Below are 19959 nucleotides of genomic sequence, written 5' to 3' on the forward strand. Positions count from 1 at the left end.
AAAATAAAATAAAATAAAAATAAAAATACTTTTCGGAGCGGGCAAAGCAATGTATCCTCCGGTTCCACGTCTGCTATAAGAAGCAGATTTTTGCACAAGGATAAGGTTACGGCTGCCAGCCCAGAACTCCAGCGGTGTGGCAAATCAGACGCTGGGCTCCTCCCCTCCCCCGCCGACGAACGAGAGGCTAACAGACGGGTGCAAGTAGACAAGTAGCTGTTTTTATTGAATACAGAAGCTCCTTGAAAACTCTGTGGGCTCCGGGGCTCTCCTGCAATTCCTTTCATTCCCAAAGTGCTGGAGCCAAGCACGCGTCCCGCGTAACTCCCTCCCATTTCTTCTCTGGGATTTGGGTAGGAGAGGAGGGAGGAGAGGCGACGGGAGATGGGGGGTGGTTGGTGGGCTGGGCTTGCCAGGAGTCCTGATTCTTGGGCTGGAGGAGAGGGGGGCGGGCTCGGGGCCGCCCGAGAGGCGTGTGATTGGGTCTGACCCTCAACCGGCTTGTCAGTTTCGCTCGGGGTAAGGGGGGCGCGGGAGGGGAGTGGGCGGAGGAGGGGGCTGCCCGGAGCCTCTCGTCCGGCCCACTGACGGCATGAAGCCTTTAGGGGCACGCAGTCCTCTCAGATTTTCGGTTGAAGCCCCTTATCTGCCTTCAGTCTGAAGGCAGGGCCCCGCGGAGGACGGATCGGAGGGTCCCGGCCGGCGGGGCCAACCGAGAGGGAGAGGAGGGGGCGAGACACAGGAAGGAGGCCAACCATCGAATTTTAAAGAAAAAGCCCTTTGACTTTTCCCCCCTCTCCCTCCTCAATGGCTGTGTAGCAAACATCCCCGACGATACCTGGGAAGGGACGAAGTTGGTCTGCAATCGCAATTTCGAGGGCTGAGTTCACGGTTGAGTGCGGGGCTCGGAGATGGAGCGGTGGTCCTCTAGGTGGAAAACGAAACGGTGGCTCTGGAATTTCACCATAACAACCCTCGCACTGACTTTCCTCTTCCAGGCTAGTGAGGTCAGAGGAGGTAAGAAAAAAGTGGTTTTGGGGAGGTGGGAGATTGCCGTCGGTCTTTGTCATTCTGTGCCCCTCCCCCTCTTCACCCTTCCTCCCCCGCCATTCCTCCCCCCACCCTCCCAAGCCCTACCCCCCCAAAAAAACAATTCTCCTAAATAAAATCCAGATTGTAGCTGCCACCAGGTTGAAGTGAAGGCTGGAGAGAGATGGATGTAGGCGGGACAGTAATGGGAGAAGAGGTAGCAGGAAAAAAGATCTGTCAGCACAGAGCCTGCTGAAATGCCCTTCACCACTTTCCAGCGTCTTTGAAAAGAGGAAAAATATTACCTTGAACACAAGGGCAGTTGTGCAGAGCTTTTGTTTGAGGACTAGTCCCTAGATTGCCCTTGGAACACATGTTCTGGTTTCTTCAGATTCTAACTAATGGAAGTATCTCTTTAAGGGTGAGCTGGAATATAGAGAAAGGGTATAAAATGAACCTTGATAAAGTTCTTTGTGTGGAACAAAGTGAGAAACAGGCTCTTTTACTTTTAGGGATGTAAGAGAAAGCAGAGGTGATGAATCTAGAAGACTGAGAACACCGTGTGTGTGTGTTGGTGGGTGGGTGGGTGTGGGTGTGGGTGTGGGTGTGGGTGTGTGTGGCGTTTTGGAGAGATTTTAAGTGGGAAAAAAATTGGCAGGTTGTAAAGAACGGGTTGAAGATGGGGGGAACACTTATCCCTGAATCTCAGTCCACTCCTCTCCACTTTGACCCCCACCTCGCGCCCCCCCCCCACTTCTTCTTGCAGGTTGGACTCGCAGTTCTCTTGGAGAATGATGAAACTCGCCAAGCAAATGGGGTGGGAGAGGAGGAACAGGGATTGGGAGGGAAGAGGAGGGGGCCTGGGATGGGGTGGGAGGGGAGAGGTAAGGAAAAGTTCCTACGTGGCACCACCAAATATTCAATGACCAGACCTGCTCGGAAGACTGCAGCCCTGTCAGTACCCAAGGAGGGAGAGCGACTTCACTCCTCCCCTCCGCCTCCTCCCTCCCCTTCCCCCGCCCTTTCCCGCAAAGGCATCTGGCTGGAGCGGTCCGTTAGGTGCTGTAGACACGACTGGCGGGCAAACGCCTTTGGAGTTAACAGAGCCCGAACAGCTTAGAGTAGAAAAGCAAGCTTTGTCAGGAGTGCACAGAGAAGTGGGGGGTAGGAAGAAGGGTGGCGAGGATTGGCCGAGGGAGAAAGAAGTTGTCAACCCCAAATGCGCAGGCTTTAGCAGAAACCTGAGTCTGGCCCTGGTAGATGCCAAGATCTGAGCTCTCCTTAATGGGAATTAGCGCTCCCGGAGGCCGAACTCTGGCACACCAGGTCTGTGTTCCTTCCCCAAGCTTAGTGGTGTTCACCTTCCTGAGTGGCAGGCTGTGGTTGATTATTCTTCTGCTTGACTTTAACTGGTAAATACAGCCAGAGCCTCCTTAGGACTGTGCTTAAATTTTGATACGAGTTATGCTAATTATTCTGATGCATTCATTTAAACATTTTTAAGGATAAATAGAGTCTTTGAGAGTGGAATCCATCAAAAGTTTGCTTTTTACCTTTGGTACCTGGTCACCAGCTGGGTTGGTCATTTCTGTTCGCTGTTCTGCCCTCTGCTGGTTTTATTTGGAATTTATTTGGAATTTATTTGGAATTTAGCATCTGCCTCAGCACATAGGCCTCTTAAAATCCTTTTGACTACAGTGATTCTGGAAAAGGACACTCGATTAAGAAAGAACAGATATACTCCTTTTTCAACTTGTTACACACACATATGGACAAATGTACCATAATGGAAGCTCTGAATTTAAAAATATAGAAACCAAGAGTTTCTTCAATGAAGACAGATGAAATATAAACTCAGGAGACACCATTGTAGGCATTCAAGGATTATTTCACTGAAGATATTTCTGTCTTATTTTCCACATTTGGCCTTCCTTAAAGCTCTAAGGATATTAGAAAGATCAAATTTCTACACTTGGGTTGCATAAATTGGCTCTTTTCAATCTAGCTTCAGATGTGAAACACTTTTAAATAAACATTTCAGTTCCATGTCAAGTAAATGGTGGAAAAAGAACCTTTACTATTATTATAAGACCAAGTAATGTGAGAAATAGCAAAGTTTAAGGATCATGTGTTGTTTTTATTTGTCATTTCTGATGAAATGTCTCAAAAGTTACAAGAGTGTATAGTCATACTGTAAGATTTGGTATTTGTGTCATCAAGTTGCTAGGTGCTTACTACCTAGTGGGAAGCTACATATTTACAAATGTACTCTTGAAGGCATTTTGCCACTTAATAAACTTCATAAAGGAAGTAATAGTATCCTAATGTTTAAAAAGAAAACATTGGTCTGAATCATCACACAAGGGAAATATAAACCCAGTGTCCAGTTCTTATACTAGCCATCAGATTTGCAGTTGAAGTAACAATGAATATTATTTCATTCCAGTTTCTAAATAAAGGTATTATATGCTATAACTTATTGATGTCACTAAGATGAAATGGTGCGATTTGGTTGCTAAATCAAAAGGTAATTTAAAACAGCCTATTTTCATCTAAAATTTGCATTTCTTGGATTTAAAACATTAAAGCCTTAAAAATTTCTGGGTTGCCAATAAATTAGACTCTAAAGAAAGTATAGTTAGGATCCTAAAGCATCTACCTTACAAAGAATAGTTTTTGGAGTGAATGGATTAAAAGAAAATTTATAATCTCATACAGAATCATATTATTTTACTTTGCAAATCCAAACTCTGTAACTTGGTCATCTTTCACATGCTTATTAAAGATTTTTAGCATTTATTATGATTTAATATAAGAGTGTTATTTTTATAATATATTCACTTGCATCAACTTCAATTTTATGTCTCATATATTTTCCTGTGGTTGACATAAATGTTTTATCTCAGAAATTTATGGATTTCTTTATCAATTAGGCCATTGTTTATCATAGATAGGACCTGAGATTTACCTGGAATTTATAGTGACTATGCTGTGATTGTGTTAAGAGTGATGGTTTTAAGGGTTTAAAAAAGGGTTAAGCTATAATTGAATACTGAGAAAAATAGTATGTAATTGAATCATTTTCACTAATTAAAATGGTATTCAAACTTTGGTGGTTAAGCCAATACTGTGCCTTGCAAAAAGTTGATTAATTTTATAAAGGACTTTCAAAGCTAGTTAACAATTGGTAGTGAGCTTTCCTGGAGTGTTTTGAGTGCCCAGGAGCAGCAGGTGAAATGGTGCTGGCTTCCAGGGTATGTGCTAATCCAACTTTGTAAAGAGATCAAGTTTGCCACTGTGGCTACTTAATCAGAAATCAGTTAAAAGATCAGATATACTTCTGACAACACATGCAGTGCCTGCTAGGATTATTTATATTGTCTTTCCTCTTGTTTTTTAAATAAAAATTGACAAAGTCTATAATAGAGAAACAATAAAGAAAATTAGGTGTCTTATGAGAAGCATCTTCCTGCTTGTTTTACACAGATTAAGGGGCACATATATATTCAATTAAACATGGACACCATCACAAAATTGTCTATTAGTTTTGAAATTAAGTTTGTTAATCTCTTAAGTGACAATTTACTTCATAATAAACACCTGAGTCTCTACTTTATAAAAATTACTCTGTAAGAGGTATTTTCATATTTGTTAAGAAAATTGTGAAGTGCAAATGAGAAATATATACACCTAGGTAGTATGATTGCTTACAATTTATTTAATTAATTTTTTGGGTTCTATGTTCACTTCAGGGTGAGTAACATAGAAGGAGCATATTATTCAAGTTAAGTTATCCCTAAAATATAGCAAGGCAAACATGAATCTCTTTTCAGATTTTTGGGTAGGATATCTGACCAAAAGAAACCCCCAATAACAAACAAAAAACTCCCTAAACTAAGTAGTCACCTTTCTTTTCTAGAAATTTGCTTTTTTTCTGAAAAAACTCTCTTCACTCTGCTTAATTTATTGAAGCATTGTGTATTTACTGATAATGAATGAACTCAAATCAAGCTTGGTTGAGAGTGTGTCATAAAAAGATGAATTTTTCAAGGGAAGAAAAGGTGTTTAGATAAGATTTTTTAAAAGAGAATGCTAGAGATAGACATTACTGTAGAGATTGTTCCTCTTTACTCCCTTCTTGCTTTACTAATGAGGAAACTAAATCATAGAAAAGTTATTAGCTGAATGCTCTTTCTCATAAAAAATTTAAAAAAACATTTTATAATATTCAGTGTTTTTCTAAGTAGAGTGAAGGTCAGCAACAGTGACAAAAATATCTCAAAATAATAGTGATCTGAGACTTTATGGAATGACCAAATATTGCTTAAACGAACATATTGGAGTTTAGATTTAGTGAGAAGGTGGATTCAATTAAAGAAATTGAAGAAAATCAGATAGGAAATTGAGTTATAGAATGCATTTAAAAATTTCTCAGTTTCTTAAGTTTGGAGGAAGGTAATTTTTGATAATTTGTATTGTTAATATACCTGATTATGTGATTCTGTAAGATTATTGGTATCAGAGTAGAAAGCATAATAGTTTGTAAAATATCTTTCATGTACGTTCGTTGCTGGATTAGGAATGTGAGTTTTTTATCCACTCTAAAGTTGTTAATGGAGGACCAGGCATTTCAAATAATATATTTAATAATATATCTCTATATTTATTGCAAATACTGTCAAATTTCTGTGTCTTTCAAGTTTCTTATAGATTGGCTGTATTATATATTATGTATATATGTTATATATATATTATGTATATATTATATATAAATATATATATAGGGTTTTATTACTAAATCAGATAATGAATTATTACTTGCTATGACTTGCTTGTATAATAATCTTTTTCTGAACAAGTGGCAAACATTGGGGAAAAATAGGAGAGCACTTAGTAGTGCAAATTCTAATTAATTTTCCTTTTGGATTGTTAAACCATCTGAGACTACGTAAACAACTTATATCTCATGAATAAATGGACAGTTAATCTACAGAGAAGTAGACACTCTTAAAAGGTTGCCACAATATTTGTTGTGCTGGCAACAATAATGGTAGGGCTAGCTTTTCCATCAAATAAAGAGTTTTCCTATCTTTAGGGAAAAAGCAGTACATGTCCTTAGCGTCCTGAAGAAGATACTGTGGAAGCTAAATATTTATATTCATGATCAACTCTAACAATTTTTATGAATACAGGGTTCTTATAAGTACTGAGCTCTCCCCATCACTTTATATCATTTTTAGTGATTATACTTAGGTATTCAAAAGCCAGAATTCTATTGTATCCTAAACATACTTTTCTTTTCCTCCTACCTTTGGAGAAATAATTAGAGGCAGTTGGTGTAATCATTAGGAATTCAAGGCAACTGCAGAGTGGGGGCTGAGAGCTGATCTGCATTTCTGCTTTTTCTCCTCCACTTCCCTCATTTGATACTGGGGAAATGTGACCTGAGTTGGGAGTGGTGAGAGGAAACCAAACTTTGTTTTAGACCATTGAAGTTTTGTCCCTTAGCAAAGAAGAAAGAGAGGTATACACAGATGGTATAAAAAAGTTGCAGTGTTCCCTAAATTCTCTCACTTTAAATGTAGATTTCAGTGTAGCTTTTGGTATACTATAATGACTTTCCAAAATTTGGACTTTCTTCTTCCAACATCTCTTGCAGTTTAATTCAGAACATAAAGTTTTAGTTTTTTTCATAAAGTTTAGTTTTAGCCTTCTTTATTATAATGCGTCTGACATATGTATTTCTTTTTCTTGCAAAACCCTAATGTGATTTTATTTTTATAGGCTTTTCCCCCCTATTTTCCGTTGTCTCCAAACTCAACCTGAATAATACTAGCCGGTAAAGATGAAAGTTGATTTTAAAGTGATTTAGCGAGTAGTATCTATCGGTTGCAGTCTTTGGCCTACTACTGACTTGGCTAGTGGTTCTTTAGACATTGGCTGATCACCAGACCTACTGTTATCTGGTAAAATAAACTCTTTGCTTGCTGCGCATGGAATTAGAGACAGTGCTATTAATTTAGGAGAAAGAACTCAGAGAAAAGAAAGGTTATCATATTTCAGAGTAAGAGACCAGCTTAAATACGACTTGACAATTGAGAACTAAAACAAACCTGTGTAAAAGTGCTTTAGCACAATCAACTTTTACAATCCCTTCAAACCTTCTTTTTTTCCTTAAAAAGCATTTCTTTCTTATTTTAAACAAATTTAATTGCTCTTGAATGGCCCTGTACTGTACAGGCAAATGAAGGTCCCTATTCATAGAACTTGAGCGCATAGAGTGTCAGTGGAAGCTTCCTTCCTCTGTCTGACTGGTAAACTGGCATCCGGGCTTACAGGCGTGAACCTTCCACTGTGTGAGGTGGTTGGCTTTCCTTCCTCACTCAGCTGTTCACAAACAACTTCCCAAAGGATGACTGCCAGAAAGAGCAGTGGTTGCAATTCCTGACAAAGCTAATAAGAAACTCTAAAGCACTTTTGCACTTCGTGCTCTTAGCTCTGAAGAGAAAGAAGAGCCATGTGTATTCAAGTGGTATTTTCTCTGACCTCTCTGAGTCTGACAGTGGTGCACAACCTATGAGCTGTCACTCTTCTTTTTGAATGCTGATGAGTCTTCAAAATATTTCACTGGTTTTGAAGATAAATGTGTTGTCCAAATGGTTTGGCATGATATAGAGCGCCCTTCACGATGGGACCCCTCTGTACGTCCGGGCTCATGAATAGCCATTTCCCACCTGCCACAAACCTGCCCCCATTTACCCTGCACTTCAGCCATCTTAAATCTCTTGCCTTTATTCTCCTCTGGCTTAGAATGTGCTATTCTCCTTCCCTGGAATATCTGTTCTTTTCTCCTCCACCTAGCAAATGTCTTCTACTTCAAGATTTAGATCAGATTTGATATCTCCACGTAACACTAAATGCATGCTTATTACATACCAGGTCCTGTTGTCAGCACATTTCATATAGAATCTCATTTCTTTTTGATAACTTCCCTGGAAGTAAGCTAATATTAAAATATCCATTTTATCCATGAAAGAACTGAAAAACAGAGAAGTTAATTATCGTGCCGGATGTCACACAGCTCCTATGTGATAGACCCAGGATGTGAACCTAGACAGTCTTGCTCCAGAGCCCGTGCTTTTGATCATTTGTCCATGCTTACTTCATGGTGTGTTCTAATGTTTGCACACAGCATCCCTGACTTATGGTTATAGTGCCCAGGGGCCTAATATTAATGCACAAAATCATGCAGCTGCACGACAGTAAGCGTCATAGCAATTGTGTGCATAATTTGCCACCAAGGAGGAATATAAAGAGGATTTGGCATAAAGTGATGTTATAATTCAGGTAGCTCTTCAGCCTGCATTAAAGTTCAGTGGTGGAGGCCATACCACTCTTTCAAGAATAAACCTAAGCCCTAATGATGGTGGAGAACAAAAAGGGCTGTTGCTGGAAACCAGCAAATGTTACTTTGCTTCCTTTGACTTATTTAAGGAGAAGTTGACAGCTGTGTCTGTTAGCATTCAAGGTTCAGATTGTGGTTGGCTTGGTTTCATTAAGTAATAAGGACACTTACAAATTGCTTCCTGTTCCAATCAGTATCCATCACAAGGAACAACAGGTCTTATTCCACATATATGGTAGTATACGTGGACACACGTATATGGTAGTATGCTTATTACCTTCACTATACAAGTGTCAGATCTGATTATCTAAAAGCTGTTTGGAGTGTAATCGACTGGAAGAATGTAACTAAAAGATACATAATTTGCAAAAGAAGGTCATTATTTTAAAAATTACTCATTTATATGTTAGCCTTCTGTAAGGAGTTGCTGAGGGGTAATGACTATGATTTAGTTTTATTTCTGTCCCCAGTGTCTGCCAAGATGCCAGAATGCACAGTATGTAATATTGTCACTATTTAGATTATTAATTATCTTTCTTACATTGCCCAGTGGACTGGAACAAGGTTAAATCTAGTTAAATTACAGTGGTGTGAAGTGACTTCCTCATGTCGTGTCAGCAGTAATTAGATCTTCTCTTTCTTTACTTCTCTGTAAGTCAAAGACTTGGGATGTCTCTCTAGCTTTCCTTATTTGAAGAACACTTTTCCACATTCTCTCCAAGGTTGCTTCTACATATTTGAAGTTACTGATTCACTAGAATACCTCTAAAATTGTAGTTTCCTTTCTGATAGAAACACCATATGAAGTGGTACTATTGCTTTGACATCAATGTAAATCATCGTTTCACTGTTTGCTGGTGAACAAAACAGTTTAATCCAAGAGTGGTATCAATCTGTTAAGGTAATAATTGGGAAAATTCTTGTCATATGTTTATTTTGAAACTTTTATCTCGGTTTTGTATGCTATTAGGAATTTCTGATTTTGCTTAGTAACTATTGTAAAGAATAGCCTATCTATATTTATTGCTTCATGATTATTTTAGTTCACTCATTCTTCAGGTTAGAAAGTAATTTGCATATTATGCATGTATTATAATTATTATATTATGTGTATCATCTTTAAGCAAGGAGTATATAAAGTTTCAAGTGCCTAGTAAGATTAATAGTGGTTACATCTATTTGGATACAATAGATTTTGGATAATTTGGAAGAATATTATATATTTTTTGTATTCTGTTCTTATCCATTCCATAGTCCTAAAATCATTAGGATCCTAAAATCATTAGGATCACTTGTAGTCCCATCCCTGTGGATTTTGATTTATTTTGTATGGATTCCAAACATAGGTGTTTTATAAAGCTCCACAGATAATTTTGATGCACATCCAAGGGCTTATGGATCTTCTGTAACAAGAAATTAAATACACACAAAAATGGGAATGTGTCTGGCTTGTATAACAGGGTACTGGAAGTCAAGTAAAAGGTTATTTATCTGCTATGTACAGATCATTTGATAAAGATTCAATTACCCAACAATAATGACTCTGCAAAAACTGATTTGATAGATCAGCTGATTGTAATATAGATAATGCTTTTTTCTAATCCTCCTCTCCATAGCATGTAATAAACTAAATACTAGCAAATATTGCTTTTCTCAACATTAAAGTCAAATGCTTGTATTGAAACTTTTATTTTAGTTTTATAATAAACATTTTAATCGGTTTGGCCACTGTAAATCAGAAATGCCAAACTTTTTAAGTATCACCCTCTCAGCTGGCATTTCTTCTTTCCTTTGCCATCCTCAGAGTTGTGATATTATTTCTGCTTTCAATTTTCATAGAAGCTTTTTATGATACAAGACAGTTCAGGGTTAAGGTGTTCAATAACCGTGAAAATTAAATGACTCACTTCTATGTGCAATCAGTGTTAAGTGCCCTGACTACAAGGATAGCATGCCAGTGTCTATTCTCATGGGGCGTGTGTGTTATCAGGAGAGTGCTGTGGTTAGGACAATGGACTAGGGCCACATAACAGAAGACCGTATGGATAGATTTTTCTGCATAGCACAGAATCATGTGACTAATTAAAAAAATACAAGGAGGTGGCTAAGTTGGCAAAGCCAGTATATACTTTGATATTTATCAATATTAGCTGGTTCCACTTGGCTGCAACCATTGGGTCTTCTGACAACCTGAGAACTGGGGCCTTGATGCTATTTCTGGAATAGCCAGCTCACTGTAAAGTCACCTGAAGTTCTCCAAGATAATTAGTACAGTCACACTTGATACAGAGTTATGGCCATGATGAACTTGAAAGATATATGAATGAATTATCTTCCTATTTTATAAGGGGATACATTAAACAAAATGTGTGTACATATTTAGAAAATTTGTTAAAAGACAAAGATGAGCGTGACATTTTTAAACCTTAAATGTGATCATTCTTGTTATTATCCAAATTATAGCATGTTTTAGGACATAAATTATAAGTAGTTTTTTGTTGTTGTTGGTGTTGTTGTCTTTGAGGATTCATATATTGGACCAAGATCTCTATTTAGATTGAGAGGATAAGATATTTAATATAAGCATTTAAAACAATTTTTAATGTTTATTTACTTTTGAGAGACAAAGAGAGTTAGACCATGAGTGGGGGAGGAGCAGAGAGAGAGGGGGACACAGAATCTGAAGCAGGCTCCAGGCTCTGAACTGTTAGCACAGAGCCCGACATGGGGCTCGAACTCATGGACTGCAAGATCATGACCTGAGCTGAAGTTCGATGCTTAACCAACTGAGCCACCCAAGTGCCCCTATTATAAGCATTTTTTAAGTCATAATGATTTCTTTCACAGAAAGTTATATCAAATAGAGTTTTAAAATAAGTGTCATTTCAGCTCAGAGCCTGGAGCCTGCTTCCGATTCTGTGTCTCCCTCTCTCTGACCCTCCCCCGTTCATACTCTGTCCTCTCTCTGTCTCAAAAATAAATAAACGTTAAAAAAATTAAAAAAAAAAATAAAATAAGTGTCATTAATTAATTACAGTTTAAATAAAGTTAATAGGCTGTCACCCCCAAAGTTTTATTTCTACCCCAGATATTTTCCCTAAATTCTAGACTCATATACCCAACTGCCTATTTAGCCATTTCCAGTGGAATGTATTAAGTCATCTCAAAATTGGCATGCCCCAAACTGAATTGCAGAACTCCTGAAACCCATTCCTCTCACCATCTTTCCCATGTCAGCTAATGGCAAAACAATCAGTCATGATGTTCAAACTAAAATGCTTGAGTAGCTTTGACTCTTGTTCTCTCCTACTCCAGTATCCAACCCATCAGCAACCCTGTCTGCTATGTTTTCAGAGTATATCCAGCATCTGACCCAGTACTTCATCTCTCAGTCCAAAACAGCAAAATTGACAAAATTTTACACCTCGAGAGTGGCAAGTTGCTTCCTGTCTGCTCTCTACACAGTCTGTTCCACTGTAGTGCCCTCTGTAGTCGGTTCTCAACACAACAGCCACAGTGGTCTGGAAAATGAACTCATTCAGGTTATTCCTCTCTTCCCCTTAACTTCCAGTAGGTTTCCATCTTAACTTGGAATAAAATCTAAACTCCGTGAACATCCCCAGGACCGATACAACCTGCCTCCAACCTGCTTCACCCTTACTTCTCTGACTGCTTTTATTTTCTTTGCTGAAGACATAATTGTCTCCTTGCATTTCCTCCAACTCCTCCCATTTGGGGCAACTCCTACATCAGGTTCTTTGTACTTGTTATTCCTTTTGCTTAGAATGCTCTTCTGTCAAAATATCAGGACAGAGGAGCCTCTTCGGCCTTGCTAAACTTTGCTCAGACATCATCTAATTGAGGCCTTTCTACCTTTCTTACTTGATATTAACATCCATGCCTCCTCAACCTTCATTTACCAATTTATTTTTCTCATATGAGTCTATTTGTCATTTATAAAAAGTAATGACTTATTTAAATTAAAGGTAGAGATTTTATTTTAAGACCCTATACAAAATGTAGAATTAGTTATTTTTGGAGTATAAGGAGTACAAATGTTGTCTTAAAGTATTTGGGTAGCATCTAAGCCATTCTTATCCAAATAATTTCCATAGTTTTTAATTTTATTTTACATATTTTTAGACATAGTCAATGTGACACTTCAATTCCACTTGGTAGGGGCTCCTGGGTGGCTCAGTCAGTTGAGTGGCTGACTCTTGATTTCTGCTTAGGTCATGATCCCAGGATCATGGGATCAAGCATGTTGTTGGGTTCTGTGCTGAGCGTGGTGGCTGCTTAGGATTCTCTCTCTCTCTCCCTCTCTCTTTGTCTCTCTCTCTCTTTGTCTCTCTCTCTCTCTCTCTCTCTCTCCCTCTCCACTCCTCTCCCCTGCTCATGCACACACTATCTCTCTCAAATAAAAGAAAAAATTAAAATAAAAAAAATCCGCTTGGTAAATCATTTTACTTATTTGATGGACACCATGCACATTGATCCAGTTGTTTTAAGAGACTATAATTGCATCAAATGGTAATGGGAGTTTGTATTTTGTTTCCCTGGTTTAACAGAGCAATAATGTGGGACTTGTGGTTACTTAGAAAGTAGATGGGTGATATTTGCAGGTGAAGACCTAAAAGACACTACATATAAATATATTAAATGTTGTTAAGGAAATGCACATACATTCTGTTATTCAAAGCAAATTTATTTGTTATTTCGAATCAGTGCTAAATCGAGGCTAGGATCCTGCGATTTATGCATTTCTTTCAACCACCGAGTAGGTCAGAATTAGAATGAACAGTCCATAGTGGGATGTGGGTACAATGGATTGTGGTGGGAGTCACACTTTTTCCATTACTTCTTCTTCAGAATATTTCACTATGTATTTCTTTTACCCTGGCCTATCCAATTTCGAATTTCACTGTGTAACTGATTTTTTAAGCTGGTATTTTCGTGAGATTGTAAGGAAGTACATTTACATTTGATTGTTGGGTTTCTGTTTTCTGAAATGGTATTACCATTAGTCTTTTTAGGTGCCTGGTTTTGATGAAATTAACTTCAAAATTCCTAAAACTACAGGCTACTCTTTTATATGTGTCTTTGTTCATGTCATTATCAATTTAATGTTATTCTTTGTTTGAATAGCAATGATACAATTTTTCCAAGAAGCCCAACAAAAACTTGAGCCTTGAGATACTTATATTAATTTTATTCATTTTTTTTTCTGTAGGGATATATACTCTCTCTAAATATAGGTTTAAAATGACAAAACATTTAAGTTTATTATAGAATCTCTTGGGGATAAAAGGAACTCTAAACACTTCCCATACCCAGGCATATTTAAGTGTAAGCTCTACAACCAAAATCTTAGAAGCTTACAATTTATTAATGTATTCAAACAGTTACTTATCCCATTTTATAGTACAAATATTATATTATAGAATACAGAAAAAAAAATCTGATCATTTCAGGTACAAAGACCTATGTTGGGACATAGGAAATTTATGTAATTTCTGTTGACATTATTTGTGCCACATAGTCACTTAAAGATGAACTTCCAAACCTATGTTTTTTAATACGGGAAAATTTAGGTCAATATGTTTTATTTTCTAATACTTCATGTTTGTTTGCAATACAAGGTTGGTATGTAGCATATATGTGTTGATATAAATGTAGAAATAGTATCAGAAGACAGACATTAAAATATTAGTTTTTGAAACTTCTTTAAACCTGTGTAATTATTTTATTTATTTTTTTAATTTAAATTTTAGTTAACAAAACTTTTACTAAATAACTCACATCACAGTTGCTGTATTTAACTTACAGTTCTGCAATACAAAAAGAAATTATTGAAAGGGGAAAATGCCAATGATAGTGTATTAATGTCTGTTTACGCTATAGAGTAATAATGGAAATGTGAACATGAAAATACAGATTCAAACTCATTTGATTGCATAAGCTGTCAAGGAACTTCCTGGATGATATCTGATGGACCTTTAGAGTTGGAAACCTGTTCAGTCTTCTATTCTTTTGTAAGTAGATTTCCCAAAGTGGTCAGGAGAAATGGATAGCAGGAATCAAGAGAATTCTAACTCTGGGGAAACATGGGTGGTGCTCACATGAACTATAAAAGATGTTGAAAAAAGTTGAAAATTTAAGGACATAGTGCTTTTAGATATTATTTTTTATTTTTATTATTTATTTATTTTATATTTTTAAATACTTTTTAAAAATTTTTTACTAGTTTATTTATTTATTTATTTATTTATTTATTTTTAAATTTACATCCAAATTAGTTACTATATGGTGCAACAATGATTTCAGGAGTAGATTCCTTAGTGCCCCTTACCCATTTAGCCCATCCACCCTCCCACAGCTCCTCCAGCAACCCTCAGTTTGTTCTCCATATTTATGAGTTTCTTCTGTTTTTTCCCCCTCCCTGTTTTTATATTATTTTTGTTTCCCTTTCCTTATGTTCATCTGTTTTGTCTCTTAAACTCCTCACATGATTGAAGTCATATGATTTTTATCTTTCTCTGACTAATTTCACTTAACATAATACCCTCCAGTTCCATCCTTGGAGTTGCAAATGGCAAGATTTCATTCTTTCTGATTGCTGAGTAATACTCCATTGTATATATATATACCACATCTTCTTTATCCATTCATCCATTCGATGGACATTTGGGCTCTTTCCATACTTTGGCTACTGTTGATAGTGCTGCTATAAACATGGGGGTGCATGTGTCCCTTCGAAACAGCATACCTGTATCCCTTGGATAAATACCTACCAGTGCAATTGTTGGGTCGTAGGGTAGTTCTATTTTTAGTTTTTTGAGGAAGCTTCATACTCTTTTCCAGAGTGGCTGCACCAGCTTGCATTCCCACCAGCAATGCAAAAGAGATCCTCTTTCTCTGCATCCTTTCCAACATCTGTTGTTGCCTTAGTTGTTAATGTTAGTCATTCTGACAGGTATAAGGTGGTATCTCATTGTGGTTTTGATTTGCATTTGCCTGATGATGAGTGATGTTGAGCATTATTTCATGTGTCAGTTGGCCATCTGGATGTCTTCTTTGGAGAAGTGTCTATTCATGTCTTTTGCCCATTTCTTCACTGGATTTTTTGTTTTTTGGATGTTGAGTTTGATAGGTTTTTTATAGATTTTGGATACTAACCCTTTATCTGATATGTCATTTGCAAATATCTTCTCCCATTCTGTGGGTTGCCTTTTAGTTTTGCTGATTGTTTCCTTCGCTGTGCAGAAGCTTTTTATTTTGATGAGGTCCCAATAGTTCATTTTTGCTTTTGTTTCCCTTGCCCCCGGAGATATGTTGAGTAAGAAGTTTCTGTGGCCAAGATCAAACAGGTTTTTGCCTGCTTTCTCCTCAAGGATTTTGATGGCTTCCTGTCTTACATTTAGGTCTTTCATCCATTTTTAGTTTTTGTGCAAGGTTCAAGAAAGTTGTCCAGGTTCATTCTTCTGCATGTCGCTGTCCAGTTTTCCCAGCACCACTTGCTGAAGAGACTGTCTTTATTCCATTGGATATTCTTTCCTGCTTTGTCAGAAATTAGCTGCCCATACTTTTGTGGGTCAATTTCTGGGTTCTCTACTCTGTTCCATTGATCTGAATGTTCATGTGCCAGTACCATACTGTTTTGATTACAGCTTTCTAGTACAGCTTGAAGTCTGGGATTGTGATGCCTCCTGCTTTGGTTTTCTTTTTCAAGATTGCTTTGGCTATTCGGGATCTTTTCTGGTTCCACACATTTTTAGGATTATTTGTTCTAGCCCAGTGAAGAATGATGGTGTTATTTTGATAGAGATTGCACTGAATATGTAGATTGCTTTGGGTAGTATCAACATTTTAACAATATCTGTTCTTCCTATCCAGGAGCATGGAATCTTTTTCCATTTTTTGGTGTCTTCAATTTCTTTCATAAGCTGTCTATAGTTTTCAGCATATAGATTTTCCACCTCTTTGGTTAGATTTATTCCTAGGTATTTTATGGTTATTTTGTGCAACTGTGAATGGGATCAATTACTTGCTTTCCCTTTCTGTCACTTCATTGTTGGTGTATAGGAATGCAACCGATTTCTGTGCATTGATTTTATATCCTGCAACATTGCTGAAATCATGATTTCAATTCTAGCAGTTTTTTGTGGAATCTTTTGGGTTTTCCATGTAGAGTATCATGTCATTTGCGAAGAGTGAAAGTTTGACCTCCTCCTGGCTGATTTGGATGCCTTTTATTTCTTTGTGTTGTCTGATTGCAGAGGCTAAGACTTCCAATACTAAGTTGAATAACAGTGGGAGAGTGGGCATCCCTGACTTGTTCCTGACCTTAGGGGGAAAGCTGTCAGTTTTTCCCCTTTGAGGATGATATTCGTGTTGGGTCCTTCATATATGGCTCATGATCTTGAGGTATGCTCCTTCTATCCCTACTTTCTTGAGGGTTTTTATCAAGAAAGGATGTTGTATTTTGTCAAATGCTTTCTCTGCATCTATTGAGAGGATCATATGGTTCTTGTCCTTTCTTTTATTGATGTGATGAATCATGTTAATTGTTTTGCAGATATTGAACCAGCCCTGCATCCCAGGTATAAATCCCATTTGGTTGTGGTGAATGATTTTTTAAATGTATTGTTGGATCCAGTTGGCTAATATCTTGTTGAGGACTTTTGCATCCATGTTCATCAGGGTAATTGGTCTATAGTTCTCCTTTTCAGTGGGGTCTCTGTCTGGTTTTGGATTCAAGGTAATGCTGGCATCACAGAAAGAGTTTGGAAGTTTTCCTTCCATTTCTATTTTTTGGAACAGCTTCAAGAGAATAGGTGTTAACTCATCCTTAATTGTTTGGTAGAATTCCCCTGGAAAGCCATCTGGCCTTGGACTCTTGTGTTTTGGCAGATTTTTGATTACTAATTCAATTTCCTTACTGGTTATGGGTGTGTTCAAATTTTCCATTTCTTCTTGTTTCAGTTTTGGTAGTGTATATGTTTCTAGGAATTTGTCCATTTCTTCCAGATGGCCCATTTTATTGGCATATATATAATTGCTCATAATAGTCTCTTATTATTGTTTGTATTTCTGCCGTGTTCATTGTTATCTCTCCTCTCTCATTCTTGATTTTATTTATTTGGATCCTTTCCTTTTTCTTTTTGATCAAACTGACTAGTGGTTTATCAATTTTGTTACTTCTTTCAAAGAACCAGCTTCTGGTTTCATTAACCTGTTCTACTGTTCTACTGTTGTTTTTTTTTTTTGTTTTGTTTTTTTTGGTTTTTTTTTGGTTTTGATAGCATTAATTTCTGCTCTAATCTTTATTATTTCCTGTCTTCTGCTGGTTTTAGATTTTATTTGCTGTTCTTTCTCCAGCTCCTTAAGACATAAGGTTAGGTTGTGTATCCAAGATCTTTCTTCCTTCTTTAGGAAGGCCTGGATTGCTATATATTTTCCTCTTATGACCGCATTTGCTGCATCCCAGAGGTTATCATTTTCATTGACTTCCATATACCTTTTAAATTCCTCTTTAACTGATTGGTTAACCCATTCATTCTTTAGTAGGATGTTCTTCAGTCTCCAAGTATTTGTTACCTTTCCAAATTTTTTCTTGTGGTTGATTTTGAGTTTCATAGCATTGTGGTCTGAAAATATGCATGGTATTATCTCGATCTTCTTGTACTTGTTGAGGGCTGATTTGTGTCCCAGTATATGGTCTATTTTGGAGAACATTCCATGTGCACTGGAGAAGAATGTATATTCTGCTGCTTTAGGATGAAATGTTCTGAATATATCTGTTAAGTCCATCTGGTCCAGTGTGTCATTCAAAGCCATTGTTTGCTTGTTGATTTTTTGATTAGGTGATCTGTCCCTTGCTGTGAGTGGGGTGTTGAAGTCTCCTGCTATTATGGTAGAACTGTCAATGAGTTTCTTTATGTTTGTGATTAATTGTTTTATATATTTGGGTGCCTCCACATTTGGCCCATAAATATTTACAATTGTTAGGTCTTCTTGGTGGATTGACCCCTTGATTATGATATAGTGCCCTTCTGCATCTCTTGATACAGTCTTTATTTTAAAGTCTAGATTGTCTGATATAAGTATGGCTACTCCAGCTTTCTTTTGTTGACCATTAGCATGATAGATGGTTCTCCATCTATATATGTGAATATTCAGAGAGTCCCCCTTAACATTTCTTGTAGGGCTGGTTTAGTGGTCACAAACTCCTTTAATTTTTGTGTGTCTGGGAAACTTTTTATCTCTCCTTCTATTTTGAATGACAGCCTTGCTGGATAAAGAATTCTTGGTTGCATATTTTTATGATTCAGCACATGGAATATATCCTGCCACTCCTCTGGCCTGCCAAGTTTCTGTGGATAAGTCTGCTGCAAACCTGATCTGTCTTACCTTATATGTTAGGGACTTTTTTCCCTTGTTGCTTTCATGATTCTCTCCTTGCCTGAGTATTTTATGAATTGGACTATGATATGCCTTGTTGATGGTCAGTTTTTGTTGACTCTAATGGGGGTCCTCTGTGCTTCCTGGATTTTGATGTCTGTGTCTTTCCCCAGTTTTGGAAACTTTTCTGTCATGATTTGCTCACATAACCCTTCTACCCCTATTTCTCTCTCTTTCTCTTCTAGGATCCCTATGATTTTGATGTTGTTCCTTTTTAATGAGTCACTGATTTCTCTAATTCTTAATTTGTGCTCTTTTGCCTTCATCTCCCTCTTGTTTTCTGCTTCATTATTCTCTATAAGTTTGTCCTCTATATCACTGATTCTCTGTTCTGCCTCATCCATCCTTGCTGCCGCTGCATCCATCCGTGATTGCAGTTCAGTTATAGCATTTTTAATTTCATTCTGGCTATTTTTTACTTCTTTTATCTCTGCAGAAAGGGATTCTAATCTATTTTTGACTCCAGCTAGTATTCTTACTATCGTGATTCTAAATTCTGGTTCAGACATCTTGCTTGTATCTGGTGGTTAAATCCCTGGCTGTTATTTCTTCGTGCTCTTTCTTTTGGGGTGAATTCCTTCGTTTCATCATTTTGAAAGGAGAAAAGGAATTAATGAAGTAGAAAAAATTAAAATTAAAAAATTAAAATTAAAAAAATAATAAAATTAAAAAATTCAATACACACACACACAAATCTAATAAATGATGCTAGATCCTAGGTGTGTTTTTGTCTGGGTGTTGACAGTGGTTTGACATATTAGAGAAAAAAAAAGGGGGGGAAAGAAAAAAAAGGAAATCGGTTGAGAATTCAAAAAATGAATACACTGAAGGGGATTAAAATGAGATGAATGAAGTAAAATAGAATTTGAAAAAATTTATACAAAAGTAAAGAATATAGTAGAAAAAATTAAAGGAAAATATTTTTAATATAAATTAAAAATAAAAATGAATATTTTCTTGTTCTATATTCAAGAAAAAGAATAGAAAAGAAAAAGAGAAAAAAGAGAAAAAATGGAAATCGTTTGAAAATTTGAAAGAGTGAATACACTGTAGTAGACTACGAT

General features: G+C 37.1%; 1 protein-coding gene and 1 pseudogene across 4 annotated transcripts in view; both read left to right on the forward strand.

Moving 5' to 3' along the window:
- Positions 1 to 476: 476 nt before the first annotated feature.
- The window catches only part of COL11A1 (collagen type XI alpha 1 chain), a 216188-nt gene continuing 196705 nt past the window's right edge, over positions 477 to 19959 (forward strand). For 2 of the 4 annotated variants that reach the window (XM_060626465.3, XM_060626467.3), the window contains exon 1: positions 559 to 1017. In XM_060626465.3, coding sequence (XP_060482448.3) covers positions 912 to 1017 — 106 coding nt within the window. In that variant the 5' untranslated portion in view covers positions 559 to 911. Of the gene's footprint in view, positions 520 to 557; positions 1018 to 19959 lie in introns of those variants that run through there. The other 2 variants (XM_081796410.1, XM_060626468.3) reach the window with 2 other exon arrangements.
- On the forward strand, positions 8276 to 8822 carry LOC132673064 (superoxide dismutase [Mn], mitochondrial pseudogene; annotated as a pseudogene).

This window comes from Panthera onca, chromosome C1, assembly GCF_046562875.1.
Source record: "Panthera onca isolate mPanOnc1 chromosome C1, mPanOnc1 haplotype 2, whole genome shotgun sequence".
Lineage (NCBI taxonomy): Eukaryota > Metazoa > Chordata > Mammalia > Carnivora > Felidae > Panthera > Panthera onca.